Genomic DNA, 17984 nt, shown 5'->3' on the forward strand with positions numbered 1-17984 from the left:
CAGTAAAACTGCAATGGAAACTTTAATTTGCTACACAACAATCACAGGATCTGCAACTGAACCTTACTGCCTTGGAGGATGATGGAGCGCCATTTATGGATTCATCAGGAAAATATTTCCTATATTTACTTCACAGCGATGAACAGAAGTTAGAGCCTGAAATATGGAAATATTTTATGTGTTTATAAACGCTGCTTCTTTTTTCAAGACTTAGACTTAGAAAGCTTTTATTGTCTTTTTGTATCCAAGAGTTATGAAGTCAACAAACAAATCCATTCATTACATAGACTACAGGCATTTTGAAAATTAGCATTGTCACTTTTTTTTTTTTTTTTTTTTGCACATTTGTGATAGAACCGCAGTTGGTGAGATTTTGCAATCTAATGTGCAAAATCTAGACTTCATTGTGATTTAGATGCTGCTGGGTTGCAGTTGGACTTGATCCTGGATCTGTTTGTCCAGGTTGGTGAGGGAGAGGCTGAAGAAGAATGTGGAGAAGATGAAGAACCAGTTCTCAGGGTTCAGACCCAGTCTGGTTGTTCTGCAGGTGAGACATTTGTGTTCAATTACAGAATTGCTTTCCTAACAGGTTCTGAGCTGTGGACCAACACATTCATTCATTGATAATAGATAAAGCAATAAATCATGTTATCTGGAGGTAATAAGGATTGTTGACCTTCAGATTTAGGTGAAACTGGCCTGAACTTGCTGAGTTTACTGCAGCTGCTTCTGTTCTCTGGGCCGACCGGTTAGACCGAGCAAAACCTGCAGAGGTTCAGTCAAAGCTCAGCCTGTTTTAGGTTAATCACTAACCTGCTGCAGGAGCCACAGCTACTCCTGCTTTGATGTAGACTGAGGATCCTTTACTGGTCCTCACTTTGTTGGCTTAGGATCAGATCAAAGGTGTGATTCAGGTGAGGAATTTTCTTGTTAAGCTATAGAAGAAAACGAACTGAAGTCAATTCTTTGTATTAAACCACGGCTGTATGTTTGTTCCAGGTGGGAGACAGAGATGATTCAAACCTCTATATCAGCACCAAACTGAAGGCTGCAGCTGAGGTGAGAACTTGAATATTTTTCCTACTCCTTGATTTCCAGGCTCAGTTCATGCAGCTTCTACTATCCTGCATATTTCTGCTGTTGCTCAGATCTTCTTCCTTTAGTACAATCCTACAGATACAATAAAAACTATCCATCCATCTCTTGGACTGTGGTAGGAAGGTGCCTTAGGTGGGCCCTGGGCTCCACTACCAAGCCTTTGCTCATTTGCATATTGATGGTGTTTTCCTGCATATTAACTAATCTGCTGATAAAGTCAATGGGCCTCATGCAGGAACTGTTCATACAAACATATTTGTTCCTAAATAGTTAGTTTAGGAGGAGACGCCTCATTTTCCGTCTTCCTGTCTCTGATCTTCTCTCAGGTAGGAACTCGTTCTCCTCCAGACTGATGTAGGAGTCTAGATCCATCAGCCAGCTGGTAGTTTCTCCCTAAATGACCACATCTGTTGTTCCTTAGAAGCAATCATCCATGTTACCAGGCTGCATCATTCTATATTCTGCAGCTCTACAATTCTAGATGCCAGAACTCTGGGTCCCTCCCCATGCAGCTGGCATGTGGGGATCCAGGGGTTTCATTGGTTGGTCCAAAGAAAGACCAGTTATTGACTCTATATGAGATCAATCTACTATAGAAATAAGATGTGGAACAGAAAATGGATGGTTGTTGAGCAAAGCTCCTCTAACGTTTAGACTGTCCTTCATTTCTCTCCATGGCAGCTACTTGTTCTCACGCTGAATCCTGATGTTTGGCTCTGGATTCATCCGTTAACATCTGGATGTTTGGCTCTGGATTCATCCGTTAACATCTGGATGTTTGGCTCTGGATTCATCCGTTAACATCTGGATGTTTGGCTCTGGATTCATCCGTTAACATCTGGATGTTTGGTTCTGAGAGGGATGGAGAGATGATGAAGGGATGATAGACGCGGTCTGGAGATGGACTGTTATATTCACTGATATTCACTGTTTTCAGATCAAATGATCATTTTTATTTTGTTTTTATGTCTATAAAAGCCCGTCCATTTCATTTCCAGCTCTGATTTATTTCCCTGTTCTGTTTTTTTCTGCTGCTCAGATCTCAGTCAGCAGAAACTTCATGTCTGAACCAGCAGTTTTTCTTCTTTGTCTTCAATCCTGGGAAGTTACAGCGTTATCAGAATCTAGTTTATTGCAGCATAGGTTTGCCTTGACTTCGTGTTGATGGTTCAGACAAATTAGATATATATATGCAGAATACAGACTCTACAGCTATATGCACAGACTGTGTGTTAATGTAACGCAGGAGGTCTGGAGATGCTACGTTGGTGTAGCTTGTAGGTCCTGAACAGGGAGGGAGAGAGGCGGTGTGACGGGGGTCTCTGGGCCTTGTTGATAAGGCTGGTAGCAGATAGGAAGAAACTGTTTTTGGGACATGAGGTTTTGGTCCTGTTGTATCGCAGCCTCCTGTCAGAGGGAAGTGGCATCGTTGGGGCGTAATTATGCATGTTCATATTTCTCATGAATGCGCCTCAGTCCAGGTGGACTGCAGCAGGTTTACCAGAATCATTAACTGAAGTTAAGAATGTTTGTTGGTTGGAGAAAAAGGAAGAGAGTTTTAGGACAAGAATAAGAAAATATTGTAGCATGAGGCCCAATGTGCCGTTCTATCATGACCTCTGCTGTTGTCTATTTTGTTTTTTCTCCACACTGAGGAAAACTTCAACACTTTATAACAGATTTCTGTAGCAAAGACCTGGTGGCTCAATTTGCAGGAGGTTTCTGCTTTTCAAGTGTTGAATGAATGATAATGAAATGTTTCATTAGCCTGATAAACTGTAACAAATTTTAGATTAAATGTGTAATCTAGTCTGGCCTTGATGAATAAGACATCGGAAGGTCGTTGATGAGAACAACCCGTTGTGTTTCAAACCATGTCTGTGCCTATTGGCCAACGCTCTGACCAATGAGAGCCACTGACTTTGACGTAGGAAGGGCCACAGGAAGCTGGTGGGGGGGTGGAAACAAACAGCCTGTTGGTAAAACAGCGAATACGTCCTTCTTAAAATGACTGAGCGTAGAGCCTCTTCCTGCTTTTCAACAAAAACCTAAAGTCTAATTGTTCCAAAACTGATTCCAAAGCTGAGAACTGTTCAATAGTTGCTGCCATCTTCCTTGTTCCAGCGTCGCACAGCTTTGTCATCCCACCCTTAAAACCCCGCCCGCTCCGCATCTAGCAATTCGAAACATCTCTGCGTGGTGATTGGCCCGCCAGTTCTAGGGCTTTGACCGAGGCTAGACCACTGCAGCCAAAAATGATTCTCGCCGCTGGTGGGCGGGGCTAGTTTACTAGGCTATATGTTTAATTATTCCAGGTCATTTTTCTTGTTTTTCTCTTCCTCTGTGTTTTTGTTCTTTATTGGTAGCTCTCTAAAGCTGCACATTCTCGTAAGTTTTTATAAGTCCTGCGAAGTTTGGAAGCTGTCTAAAATGTAAACTTTATAATAAGAGTGGAAAAGAGTCAAACTTTTGCTTTCTGCAAAGTTTGGAACTTTTTCCACGAACCACCTGGAAAAATTGTTGCTTCTTTAGATGTTGATGAAATGCAAAGTTTTACACAATAATAAGAACCAAGAATATCAAAAATAAGATTGATATCAATAATATATTATAATTATAAATGATTTTTACTGAGCGTGTGTTATCTCGTGTTCATCCACTAGAGGTAGCTGTTCTTCCAGTCATAGAGAGAAAAACAGATTTCATGTCCAGCAGTTGATCATGGAGACGGTAAACGTGTCCTGGGTGGAAAAAAGAAACAATCAACAGCAGGGAGACAAAACTTCAATCCAAGATTTCTGAAACTTTTGAAGGCTTTGAGCTCTGAAGCGTTGTAGCCTGAGAACTCTTCAATATGTTAAACTGTCACTTTTATTACAGATCATTTCCCTAAAATGAGTAACGTTTGCTGCAGCCTGACTTTGCTCCTCTCTGTTCCTGCAGATCGGAATTGATGCCAAACATGTTCGGTTGCCGAGCTCAGCGACACAGGAAGAGGTGGGGAAAACCTCTCTGCCCAACCTCATCATCTGTACTAGTGGTCAGAAGTTCCTGACAGCTTCCTGTCGTCCTGCAGGTGTTGCAGAGCATCATGTCTGTAAATGAAAACCTGTCTGTGCATGGTCTGATCGTCCAGCTGCCTCTGGACTCAGTCAACAGAATCGACACAGAGCTCATCACCAATGCCGTTTCTCCGGACAAAGATGTGGACGGGTTGGTTCTGCACAGCCAGACCTTTTCTTCTTCCCTTCTGAGCTTCATCATCCTTAAACTCCTACCATAGAGTAACCCCCCCACACCCCCCCACCCCCGAATACCCAGTCACAGCTGTGATGGTTTGAGGTTCATAGGTTCAATCTGTCCTCATCTGTTTCCCAAGCCTGAGCTGCATCAATGCTGGAAAGTTGTCTCGAGGAGATCTGAATGACTGCTTCATCCCCTGCACCCCCAACGGCTGCATGGAGCTCATCCGACAGACAGGTGGCGCTATGCAAACACTCCCATAAATGAAGAGAGAAAAAACACAACAAAAACTAAACACAAAGCAATGTTTTCAAAACAACATTTTATTAAAAATCACTTAGGGGGACTTTCTGCTTTTTTAGCCATATTGATTTTCTTTCTAGTTCTAATGGCCTGTTTGAGGGAATGCTACACAAACTCTCAGATTTAAGTCCAGAGTTGGACTAGGCATCTATTAAGCTTGGTTTTTGTCGCCATTCAGAGGTGGACGTATACAATCCAAATGTTCCGATTTTCTCCTGTGATTGTTGGACCTTCTGCTTCTAGACTGACGGCTGAATATGTGGCTCCATGAGTTACAGCGAGTCATTCTGAGTACAAGGCGTCCCAGGCCATCATGCTTGTAGAGGTTTGATCTTGGTGAGACTGTGAGGAAAGGGCTATTTCTTACGTTGATATTCTCCAAACCAAAGTTACCGTTTCCACTGTCAATGTCCATGTAATTAAAATAAATCCACTCCACAACGTCTTGAAGATGAAAACTGAAGGTTAGTGTTCTTCTTAAAGCTTACAAAACTTACAGGAATTAACAAAAATATCCTATGATCAAAATAAAAGGGTTTAAAGTCTGTCATAAAGTTGAAGAGCAACAGGTAAGAAGACTGTTTGCTTCCTTCCTTGCAATCTAAAAATAAAAATGAAGAGGCTGAGGAAGCCGGCTTTCCGTCCTTAAAGCGACAGTACACATTTTTTAATCCAAAATCTAAGTAACCTTGTAAACATGAATTCTTATTCTTCTAACTTTGTACATATAATATTTATCATTTTAATCATGAAATATATCTATCTATGAAATTAGAAATTCAAGTTAAATTATTATCTATCTTTTTAAGCAATTTCTATTTATTTAAACTAAAAGTCCACTTTAGCCGCTACAATGCAACCATCACTGTGTTTGGCTGTAGGTATGATGGTAGGTTTCTGGACTGCTGTGTTGGTCGCACTCCACATGCTAACCTGGCAGCAAGATTGATGGTTTGGTTATAACCAATCACAGCAATCAAATCAAACAATTGAAATAACAGCAGACACCATTAATAATAACTTCGGATTTTATGTTCCTGCTCTTCCTCTTTCAAAGATGAAATCCTGGAATCTGACAAATAGGTAGGATAACAGCAGCTATGCTTCGGCCTCCTGAGCTGCTCGGCATTAGCCTGGGTAGCTCCTGCTTTAGGGTTAGGGTTAGAGCAATATGTCCCGCCTTAAACCAAAATATTGAAATCCCACAAAACTTAAAAAACAACCTTCTGGACTTTGTTTCCAAGTTAGAAGGAAACTTTTTCAATTCAAAATGTCAGAAATAATGTTAAGTTCCAGGCTTTATACAGTAACCCAACAAAGCCTTGGGTTAGGCTTAGAAAACATCCAAATTAAAATGGATAAATTGGTCTGGCCCTTTTGAATGAGCAGACATTTGGGTTCTTTGTTAACCTGCAATGCCCAATACCTGTCTATGTCTCTGAAAGGGGGTCATTAGAGGGAAATGTTGGCCTTTCTGAACAGGCAAGGTCTTATGGGGGTGGGGGTTGTGAGGTTAGCCTCTCCTGGGAATGTTCTTCACTGTTCCATGTTTTCTCCATTTCCACATAGTGCCAGGTTTGCTAGCTTTGTACCTTCAAAATAAAATCCCAAGCCTAGAATTCAGATATTATTCATGTTATATTTTGCTAATAAGAACATTGGTTTGAACAACAGTAATATTTACTGTCAGCCCAGAATCCCTTATCTAATAAGAAACCATCTTGTTCCCCGGAAACAAATCCAGTTTTGGCCTTTTATGTAGCGAACGGCAATAGAGGACCCAGAATTCACCCAGGTGAGATCAGTTAGCATAAAACTGTATATTGAAATGTAAACCACTGCAGGTCGAGACTGAAACACCAGCTTCTGAAAGAATTTACTCACGGTAGAGGCAGCTAATGGATAGTCACTCAGTCAGGTGGGATGATCAGGAGGAATAACCAGACTCTGAGAACAGATCGAGGGTCAGCAGCAGCTGATCAGAAATCTTAATCAGGACACAGAACTGGGTCAGAGATCCAAACAGCACAACTAAACAGGTCTGACATGGTTTAGGCCAGCTCAGAGAATCAGAGGTCAGATTCAGGTCAGAAACAGGCAGACAGACTTTCAGAAATAGTGGATTACACTCACCAATGGCTCTCACTAATCTGGCACTAGTGACTGGTCTTAGAGCAGGTTTTATATTCAGAAGTGCAGGTCGATCGGATGGAGGCTGACAATAACAGGAAGCAGGTGTGTCGAATGGTCAATCAGACCAACACTAGAGCCAAAATCATGACATTTGAATGATGCAGAACTTTAAAAAAAGAGAAAACCACAAGGAATCAATAGCAAAGCTTCATTTGACATATGACTTACAGGAAGTCATGTTCAACCCATCCTGTTTTACTTCCCCACTGGCCATAAATCTAAGGTTAGAGCCAATAAACAGAAGAAGCTTTTAGGAGATTTTTATATTTAGTCATTAACACACCTCAGACATTCTTTGTTGTATCTGTTGACCTCACAATGACCGCTAAGAGTTAGTATGCTTAGTTATCAGTCATTTCTCTCTCACAATGACATCACACCTTGACTTTTGGATTCTGTGCAGGTGTGTCAGTGGCAGGCAAACACGCTGTGGTCATCGGTCGCAGTAAAATCGTCGGAGCTCCCATGCATGACCTGCTGCTTTGGAACCATGCCACAGTGACCACCTGTCACTCAAAGACCCCAGACCTACCTGAGCAGGTGAGCTTACAGAGTCACATTTGGATCACAGAATGCCACGCGCCACTTGTTTATTAGTGGATGTTATGTCCCCCGTGTTCAGGTGGGGCGGGCCGACATCCTGGTGGTGGGAGCAGGCAGAGCAGAGATGGTGAGGGGGGAGTGGGTGAAGGAAGGAGCTTTGGTCATCGACTGTGGAATCAATCATGTTCCAGGTTGAGTGGATCCATCCAACAACTACTCAGTCAGCTCCCTGTGGGATGGATAGCAGCCTGACCTTTGAACTTTTCCAGATGAGAGCAAAGCCAGCGGCAAACGGGTGGTTGGTGACGTTCACTATGATTCAGCCAATCAGAGAGCAGGATTCATAACTCCAGTTCCTGGAGGGGTGGGGCCGATGACAGTGGCTATGTTAATGGAGGTAATTAAATCTTATCATCTTACTAGTTTATCAAATTTTATTTAGTAATTAAATAATAGAAATAAATTATTCATTTATTTAGTCTTTAAGTATTTTTGGCATACAGATAAACATACAAATCAAGAAAGTTACAGATAAACATCAGTTTCTATCCCTTTTGAATATATCAAGAAAACAACAACATAGAAACCAAAGTAAAAAGGAAACAAAAAACAAGAAAAAAGAAAAACAAAACCAAACTAAAGACAAACAAAGTGCCTATGGAGCATGGAGTGGAACAGGAATATCACATACAACATTTATCTGAAAGTACTGAAAGTTACCCTCTAATATGAGGTCATTTTACTCATCAGCTCCGTCCATCCTGATTTCCTTAGACTTAGACAAACTTTATTGCCATTTTCTATACAGAGTTTATACAAAACGAAAATTTGTTTGTACCGCTTTCACAAAATTTCCATTCCATAAAGTTCAGCAGGGATCAAATGTAAACAATGTGGAAGAAAAAAAAACATGGTGCCAAAAAACACATATGGGAAGTTCAGAGCATTAATATACATGGAGCCAATATGCTGTGTTTTGGTTTGGTGTTATCCGTGTGACGCAGAGTCAGAGGCGCTGCAGCCTCCACAGCACACAGTGAGACAGCTGCTCAGAACGCTCTCTATGGTGCTTCTGGAGAAGGTGGGGGGGAGGGAGGGGGGGCTGGGATGAAATGTCTTTAATGGAGGGAAGAGGAGCCCCCATGATCCTCTCTGCTTTTCTCAACTTCTTCCAGTCTGAGGCGCTGCAGCCTCCACAGCACACAGTGAGACAGCTGCTCAGAACGCTCTCTATGGTGCTGCTGGAGAAGGTGGGGAGGATGGGGGGGGGGCAGGTGGTTTCTCCTCATCCTCCGCAGGAAGTCCAAGCGTTTCTGGGCCCTTTGGACCAGTGAGGTGTTTTTTTCCAGTCCAGGTGAGGGTGTCTGTGATGAATGTGGTGCTGCTGACCACCTCTACAGCTGAGCTGTTGATGAGCAGTGGAGCGTGGTTAGGCCGCTTCTTCCTGGAGTCCACCATGATCTCCTTGGTCTTCTCCACCTTCAGGATCAGGCTGTTATCTCTGCTCCACCAGCTGCTCCACCTCCTCTCTGTAGTCCAGGTCGTTGTCGTCTCTGATGAGGCCCACCACCGTGGTGTCGTCTGCAAACTTCACCATGTGATCGGTGGTGAACCTGGGGACGCAGTCGTGCGTCATCAGGGTGAACAGCAGGGAGCTCAGGACGCAGCCCTGAGGGGAGGGGCTTAGACTGATGACATCAGAGGTCCGACCCAGACTGACTGATGGCTGTTGGTGAGGAAGTCTAGCAGCCAATAGCAGAGAGGGGTTTGCCCATCAGATGCTGTGGGATGATGGTGCTGAAAGCTGAACTGAAGTCCAGGAACAGCATCCATCGTGGGTGTTCTTCTCCTCCAGGTGTGCCAGGCAGAGAGCAGCAGAGATGGCGTCCTCGGTGGAGCGGTTCCGTCGGTAGGCGAACTGGAACGGGTGGAATGTTGGCGGCAGACTGGAGACGATGTGTTCTTTAACCAGCGTTTCTAAGCACTTCATCATGATGAGATCCTGGATCTTCTGGCTGTGGTTCTGCTTCGCTGGTCTGATGGAATTGTTCCAGTTGGCTCTCACTGTCTTCAGAGCCTCTCTGTCGCCACACTTGAAAGCTGAGTTTTGTGCTTTTAGTGATTTCTGAACTTCTCCATTTATCCAGGGTGGTTGGTTGGCCCGGGTTTGTGATGCTGATTTCCTCAATGCATTTGTTTATGAAGGCTGACACAGTCACTGCATACTCTATTTATCTTATAGTCAGAGCATTATCTTATAGTGGAGTTTCTCCATGGCCCACTTAGATGTCACTCTGACCTGCTTTGCTGTAAGTTGCTGATCAGCTGGGACCTGTATGCAGGAATTAGCATAACAAATGATTTGGTCAGGATGAAGGCGCAGCAGTTACCAAACTCCCTCTCTGAAGAGAGTTCGAGTTTTAGATTTTTTTGTTGTCCACTGAATGGATGTTGAAGAGCAGCATTGAGGGGATTGGCGGTTCATAAGGGTTCACTTTTAGCTTTGCTGTTAGCCCACCTCTGCTGCCGCGCTTTGACCACGGCTCGCGCTGCCCTTGCTTGTTCCTCCTGCAGTGGGTGATACTGGGCGACTCCACTGGATTGTGGACCTGTGGGCCATGTGCTCAAAGCGCTGCGGATCTACTTAAATTATTGACAGTATTTGTATTTACAAGTCGAGAAAAACTACTTGATGACTGTTGCTCCAGCAGGCGCTGTTAGTCATAAACTAACCTACTGGATCGATGCATAAGGATGCAGCTGCTGTTATCACAGTGCCCCCATCTTGTCCTCTTATGCCATATATATCATGTACTCATCATCCAAAAACGGCTCTCGGGGCAGCAGCTTCAGCAGAGACTCCCAGACTTCCCTCCATCCAGACTCCTCCTCCAACAGAAAGACATAGTCCCTCTATGGGGTCCGTGTCGTCCTCCTAGTGGTGTGTTCCTGGAACGCCTCACAGGAGGATATAGAGGTCTACAGATTCAGTTAAATACTCTTTAATCCACTCCAGTCAGTTGTCTAATCAAAAAGCAGAAATTGATGGTGCTGCAGTAAAAACATTTATTCAAACAACATAAACTTGTCCAGATTTACAGCCTTTAAATGATAATCATTTCTTCGCCTGTTAATATTTGATCCTGTTTTTCTGTATAACTGTGAACTTTTCAGAACACGGTGCAGAGCGCTCAGCGGTTCCTTCTCAGGAGTCAGTCTCACAGATGAAAGTCTGACAGGTAAATATGTTGACCTGACTTCATCTTCCAGAAAGCCTAAAAAATATTTACTTCACAAATTCTCTTTATTTTCATCAAACATTGATGAAAAGCAAAGATCCCCACAGATCAGCTTTGTTTGATATCAGTCACACCAGTCATGCTGTTCTTCTCCAGCCTAGACAGTGAAGTGAGGCTCCACCTTCAGACACTGTGGCTGATCCTCTGCACATCTTCAGCTGCTGGTTGAATCCAGTGTTTAGTACCTTCATCCTTTTTATCATCATCATCAGCTGACTGAAGCATTTCTATCTAAAAAGATTGAACTGATGGAACCAGGAAGTAAAGCAGAACATGTATGAGCTTCATATGAACTTATAATCAACATTTTAACTGCGAATAAAACGAACAACCCCTCTGAACTGAGATCCATGTGTCCCTCATTCTATCAGAGTATAACTGTGCAGATATTAATAGTCAGAATGTAACCTGCAATTAGTAAAGGTTTTACTTTCTGAACATTATACCTAAAATTGTCAGAACTTTGGACCCAGAAACGAGTGGATTCCAGCCGGATTATTTCCCACAGTTCCCACAGTTCCCACTGTCCAGACAGGTCCAGGAACCAAAGCCCAGGCTGCTGAACTGGCTGACAAGAAGAAGCAAGTGGACAAAATTAAGCAGGAGTTTCCAGAAGGTGAAGCCAAAGCCGGTGTCGATGAGGTACAAAGGAGTCACCGAAGGAAAATCCAAGTTGGGGTCAGGAGAGAGATCCGGGGTCGTAAACCGGCAGAATCCAGGTCCCAGTTCTTTGGGACCGGAATGATGGAGGCAGACTTAAAGCATGCTGGCACACTTGATCGGTCCTGCCAGGTGTTTCAAAGTCAGGTCAGCAGTTCCTTGAACACCCACCCCGGTATGTTATTGGTCCCTGGGGCCCACCGGGTTCACTCCCCTTAGAGATTTCCACATGAAGGGCCAGGCTGTATAAGGGCCAGAGCCGCCTCCCTCCCCCTCCAGAGGAGGCTGAGCTCCTCTGGAGTTATCGGGCCACTGATTCAAACCTTCTCTGACTCTGTGGAGGCATCAGCCCTCCTCTACGCTGTCGTCTGCTGGGCCCCTGGCAGCGCAGAGCGGGACACAAAGAGACTGAACTAACTGGCTGTTTCTGTCTCAGGCTCCAGTCTGGACTCAGTGGACTCAGTGGCTGAGAGGAGGGTGCTGTCCAAGCTTCCATCCATCATGGACAACACCTTCCAATTCAGGAATGAATGAATAGGAATTGATTTCAGACAACTTGACAAACAATAAATTAATCAACCAAATACACACAAAGAGACTAGTTAACATCAACCAAACCAAACGCCAATTTCCAAACTAACTTATTCAATCTGGACATAAATAGAAACAAAATTCTCCATCAGATAAACCATTCGGTATAAACAGGTAAATGATATTGATTAATGGTCTTAAAAGGTGAATGAGGAAGTAAAACTCATATCATTTATACCCCTCTCCCTCTCCCTCTAGTTCCACTTAAATTTACTTAAAGTAGAGTAACCTTCCTGTTAAACTTGTTTTTGTTTTCCGATATTCAGAAAAATATATATATATACATGTATACACAATTATATACATATATACACATGTATGTATGTAGATGTTATATATAAATATATACATCTACATACAAACATCTAAACAAACACATACATACCTAGACAAACACATCAGGCCAAACCCCACATTTACACCCTAGTACAGTGGTTCCCAAAGATTTTCTTCTGGGCCCCCCTTTGGATTACAATAAAATTTCCACGCCCCAACCCCCAAAAAAAATCAACTGGGCAGACACATCGTTCAACCAGATATAATAAATCTATACACATATTTTGTTTTCAAACTCCACTGAAGTTTATTTCACACTTCAGGTTGCAACAAAACAAACTATACACCATCTTTACAGCGGAACACTTTTGTGTAACTGTATTTTTTTCATAGTTCTATACTGTAGATCAGAAGCGGATTCTTTGCTGTCTGTGTTATTTTAAACATATTTCTTTTTTTTATTTGTAACAATATTTAACTTTGCTATCATCAATACATTAAAAAAGCCTCTTTGCCAAATGGAGTGAAAACATTGAACAGCTCCCTGAGAGTTTTTTATTTGTACTTTAATCCTCCCATCTTTTCAGTGGCTGTAGTGAGCCTGCTTGTTGCTGTAGATCTTCTCAAATCTGTGTTGCAGTGTCACAACTGTCCATTATGCTCAGTCAAGCAAGCGCTGTTTTTTTTGTTTTTGTTTTTTCTTCATTTATCCCTACCGCTTCCCGCACCCCCCCCTGCAATGGCATTGCGCCCCCTAAGGGGGCGCGCCCCACACTTTGGGAACCACTGCCCTAGTACATCAGCACTCATGATGCCCAAATAAACCCCAAGAGCGAAGACACAAAGGAGGGGCCAGCCTAAGAAATCCGACCCCCACCAAGGGAGGAGGAGAGACGGCCTCGAGGAAGTCCCCCAACCACCGCAATGCTGGAGCCCCTGGCAGCCGCGGGGACGAGACCGCAGGCTCCGCCGGCAGCCAGCCACCGGCAGCCAGCCACCCTGAAGTGAATCCAGCCATGGGCCCCAGGGATCCAAGGCCCCAGTGGCAACCCATTCCCCAGCAGGAGCCCCAGTCAGAACCGATGGTTGTTCCCGGGATTATTGGATGACCCAATTAGTGAACCTAAAATCCGGATAGTGGGAGGGGAGCGGTGACACCGCCACACCAACCCATCTCGTTCTTGCTTCAGGCCCGGCCCCCCACCCCGCACCCAGACTAGACCACCCCCAGCAAGAGCCCACATGCCTTGCACAGGCCACCTGACCAGGCCCCCCCACCCCCCTAACTAATTCACCCAGCTACTTCCTCCCCTCCATTTGCTACGCACCCTCGGTGCCCTTGACCCCCACCGCCCCGAACAATGCCCTACGTAGATGCGTGTTGTGAAAATGTTGTGGATGGAAGTGTCGTCTAAAATGCTAAATAAAATTGGGGTGGGGGACGTCATCAGAAGGTTGGACGGCAGTGTGATGGAGCAGGCAGAGGGAGGAATCCAGGGATGGGGAGCAAAGGACTGGGGTGCTTACTGCACTCCCAGGGAGCCAGCTCCCCCGCTGACTCCACTAGGCAGTCCCCCCCCCCGCTATCTTAGACACTATTGGCTTTGTTCAAAATGTGAGTAGTCCCACACATTCTCTTCTTCATACTTTGGATCTTGTGCTGACATACGGCATAGAATGAGAAGAAATAACAGTATTTCCTCAAAGCTCGCTCCTTGCTAGGAAACTGGAGAGAAAATATCGCTCCACAGGCCTGCGGAAATCCTACCTAGTCTGGAAAAATAGTTTACTGCTGTATAAGAGGACCCTTTGTAAAGCAAGAGCAGCATATTTCTCCTCATTAATAGAGGAGAATAAGAATAATCCTAGATTTCTTTTTAATACAGTTGCACAACTCACCCAGAGCCATAGCTTAGTCCATCCCACCTGCTCTTAGAAGTAATGATTTTAAGGGATTCTTTATAGATAAGATCATAAGCACTCGTCTATCTGTGACCGGTTTGTCTCTGGAGGGGGGGCAGCATCTGAGGTAGTCATGGAATCTGAACCGGGTTTAGACTGCTTTGATCCAGTTGAACTTTCAGAGTTAGCAAAACTATTGTCTTCATCTAAGCCTTCAACTTGTATGTTAGATCCAGTTCCAACCAGGTTATTTAAGGAGGTATTCCCTTTGATCTCCTCCTCCATTCTAGATGTGATTAATCTATCTCTGTTACGGGGATATGTACCTAAAGCTTTTAAGGTTGCTGGAATTAAACCTCTGCTTGTCATGATGGGTTCAGAAAAGCCCAATATGCAGAACACAAGGGAGTCTGATGAAAAGTTTAACAGAGTTTATTGAAGCACAAGCACATGAAATATAACACTGGGACTGGTTCAGGCCGGGAGGCAGGTTCACTGGAGTCTGTAACGATGACAGTTCAGTTAGCTCTGGGACTGAAGAGTTTGAGAGTTTCAGAAGAATACCTTGATGAGTCCAGGTTTAACTTTCAGAGAGGAACTGTTGGGTCCAGAGACTTTTAGTTCAGCAGAGTCCAATAACCGCTTCAGCGTCTTACTTCTGACTTGAGGGCAGACCTTGGTTTGAGATTCCAGCTCTTAGCCAAGAGCTGCAGGGGAATCCAGACAAGAGTCTTCAGGTTTGGCTCAGAGGGCAGGCTCGGCAGGTTAAGCTCATCCAGAGCTTCCAAGGGAAACAGGATTCTAAACTGGATCAACACTGCGGCGTTGAGGCAAGGTCTGAAGGCAGGTTATATACAGGAGGATCCTCTGATGACGAGATGCGCCTCAGGTGTGTTGGAGGCTCAGCTCAGGAGGATCCACGGCGCACTCTGCTGGAGACAGGTGGTACAGCTCCAGATCCCAACACTGCTTAAGAAACCGTCTCTTGACCCAGATGACTTGGTTAATTATAGACCTATATCCAATCTTCCTTTCTGATCTAAAATTCTTGAGAAAGTAGTTGCCAAACAAGTGTGCAATCACTTCCACCATAATGAACTTTTTGAAGAGTTTCAGTCTGGCTTTAGAGCTCATCATAGCACTGAAACAGCTCTGGTGAAAGTCACTAATGATATTCTCATGGCCTCAGATAATGGACTTGTATCTGTGCTCGTCCTGTTGGATCTCAGTGCTGCATTTGATCCAGTTGATCAGAATATTCTTTTAGAAAGACTTGAATATTTTGTTGGAGTTAAAGGAACAGCACCAAACTGGTTTAAATCTTATCTCTCTGATCAAATTCAGTTTGTTCATGTTAATGATAGATCTTCCTCATGCTCAAAGGTTACCTGTGGAGTACCACAGGGATCAGTGCTAGGACCAATTCTCTTTACTTTATACATGCTCCCAATCGGTAGAGTTATTAGACAGCATGGGATTAATTTCCACTGTTATGCTGATGATACCCAGCTATATCTGTCTATAATCCAGATGAAGCTAACCCATTACATAGATTACAGGCATGTCTGAAGACATAAAAACCTGGATGACTCTTAACTTTCTGCTTCTGAATGCAGACAAAACAGAAGTTATAGTCTTTTGACCAGAGTCTCTGAAAAAGAAGCTGATTAGTCAGTCACTTCATTTGGATGGGATTAAACTGATTTCAGATAATAAAGTAAAAAATCTTGGTGTTGTTTTTGATCAGGACCTGTCATTTAAATCCCAGATCAAAGAGGTTTCTAGAATTTCCTTCTTTCATCTGAGGAATATTGCAAAAATGAGCAATCTCCTGTCCAGGGGTGATGCTGAGAAACTATTCCATGCATTTGTTACTTCAAAGCTGGACTATTGTATTTCTTTACTATCAGGAAGTCCACAAACTGTAGTTAAAAGCCTTCAGCTGATCCAAAATGCTGCAGCCAGAGTTCTGATGAAAATGAAAAAGAGAGATCACATCTCTCCTATACTGGCTTCCAGAGGCGTGCACAGACATTTTGAGAGGCAGGTGCTCAGGAGGGGGGAGGGGAGGGCACTTTTTAGTGCATGTGGAACACTTAATTACAAAAAAATACACACGCATGTTGAATGAAATTTGACTTTTATTTGTAACATTCTCTAAACGTGAGTTTTTCAATTGAAAAAAGTCACACCACCAACAGAACAGACTAAAGCGTACTACTTTAAAGTAGTACGCTTGCTCTTTCTTCTTCTTTCTTCTGGTTCATCTCCTTGTTTTCCCTTACCCATCTGCTCTCCCTCATGCTGGTGGTCTCCCTCATCCTGGTCTTTTTCTGTCTCTGTGTCTTCCCTGAACTCTTCCTCATCTCCTGTCCTGGTATATGTTGATGGTATAGAGCTTCCCTGCTGTGACTGGCTACAATATAATAATAAAAACCATCATGAGAATAATAATAATAATAATAATAATAATAATAATAATAGCTTTAACAAATATGCCACATTAGTTTAAATAATGGGCTTTTAGGGCAACATGACTGGAAGTCTTGTCACATGGACATGACTTATGGTAGCCTTCAAAATAATAGCTATTTTAATACCTGCTGATTTTGTACAAACCACTTAAAAATAAAATGTGAACAGCTTTTAAGATTTTTCAATACGATTAACCCAAAGGAGCAGATCAATAGCATATAACTATTGCTCACAACAGTTAGTGATTCTGACCTTGACTCTGACCTGTCATCGTTTGGCTTTGCTGTCATCCAGGAGAGCAAAGAGCTGCTTCCCTGTGCTGCCTGCTGTAGCTCCTTTATTCGTTCTCTTTTCAGCCTCTCCTTTCTTGGCATTGTGCTGCAATTACTAAATCAATATACATTTAAGACAATAAAGAGACCAAAATGTGTTAATTCATGTTGCCTAACAAAACCTATACAACAGAAAACGTTTGTCTTAACACATAGATTTGCAATTGCAAACTACCGAAATTATTTGTAGCCTATGTGGTCTTCCTCACGTTATCTGTCATTGACTTGGACTACAGTGTAAAACTTTATCTAGCTTTATCTAGCAGACTAGCTTTATCTAGCCTAACTAGTTTATAAGGTGACCAGTCGGCAAAAATGTTTGTTTGGTGCTGCTGAATGAGACATTTTAATGCACAACAAACTGATTTTGCTTGATCTGTATATTACCTGGCTAATGGGGCACGGGAGAAGCAGCCTGTCAGCGACCGTTCCTGCTATCTGAAGACGCTTACTGAACTGCTATGAAGCTGCGCATCTGGCATGCCCTGCGGGCGACCGCGCGAGGTCATGTAACCAGCCTATCATATATACAAAGGATGAGAGATAGGCTGGTCGGGTGTGAGCAAGGAGGTGGCTCATTTCGGGGCATTCTTTCAGTCGTTTTTAATGGCTCAGGTTTTCAAAAGATCATTTCAAAACCAACCTCAGTAAAATCTTAATAATATTAATAATAAAAAAAAAAAGAGTTTCAAAAGGGCATTTTCGTTGATAAAGGGCAAACTTCCTAGTGCTTTAGCACCATCTAGTGTCTAAGTATGCACGCCCCTGCTGGCTTCTCTTCATTGACTTCCTGTTAAATCCAGAATAGAATTTAAAATCCTCCTTCTCACATATAAAGCCTTAAATGGCCAAGCTCCATCTGATATCAGAGATCTGATTGTTCCTTATGTTCCTAACAGAGCACTTCGCTCTCAATCTGCAGGTTTACTAGTGGTTCCTAGAATTTCTAAAAGTAGAATGGGAGGCAGATCTTTTAGTTCTCAGGCTCCTCTCCTGTGGAACCAACTACCAGTTTTAGTCCGTGAGGCAGACACCCTGTCTACTTTTAAGGCTAGGCTTAAAACTTTCC

At 43.3% G+C, this 17984-nt stretch overlaps 1 protein-coding gene across 1 annotated transcript in view; it reads left to right on the top strand.

The window, feature by feature from the left end:
- LOC119777859 (C-1-tetrahydrofolate synthase, cytoplasmic-like) overlaps window positions 1-11024 on the top strand; it is a gene marked incomplete at its 5' end in the record, with an annotated part of 12613 nt that extends 1589 nt beyond the window's left edge. The window contains 10 exons of the mRNA XM_038276867.1: window positions 463-547; window positions 1000-1059; window positions 4042-4095; window positions 4175-4311; window positions 4478-4578; window positions 7241-7377; window positions 7460-7571; window positions 7650-7777; window positions 10555-10619; window positions 10776-11024. Coding sequence (XP_038132795.1) covers window positions 463-547; window positions 1000-1059; window positions 4042-4095; window positions 4175-4311; window positions 4478-4578; window positions 7241-7377; window positions 7460-7571; window positions 7650-7777; window positions 10555-10608 — 868 coding nt within the window. The remainder of the gene's footprint in view (window positions 1-462; window positions 548-999; window positions 1060-4041; window positions 4096-4174; window positions 4312-4477; window positions 4579-7240; window positions 7378-7459; window positions 7572-7649; window positions 7778-10554; window positions 10620-10775) is intronic.
- Between the last annotated feature and the right edge of the window lie 6960 nt (window positions 11025-17984).

This window comes from Cyprinodon tularosa, unplaced genomic scaffold, assembly GCF_016077235.1.
Source record: "Cyprinodon tularosa strain WSP-4 unplaced genomic scaffold, ASM1607723v1 ctg1283, whole genome shotgun sequence".
Lineage (NCBI taxonomy): Eukaryota > Metazoa > Chordata > Actinopteri > Cyprinodontiformes > Cyprinodontidae > Cyprinodon > Cyprinodon tularosa.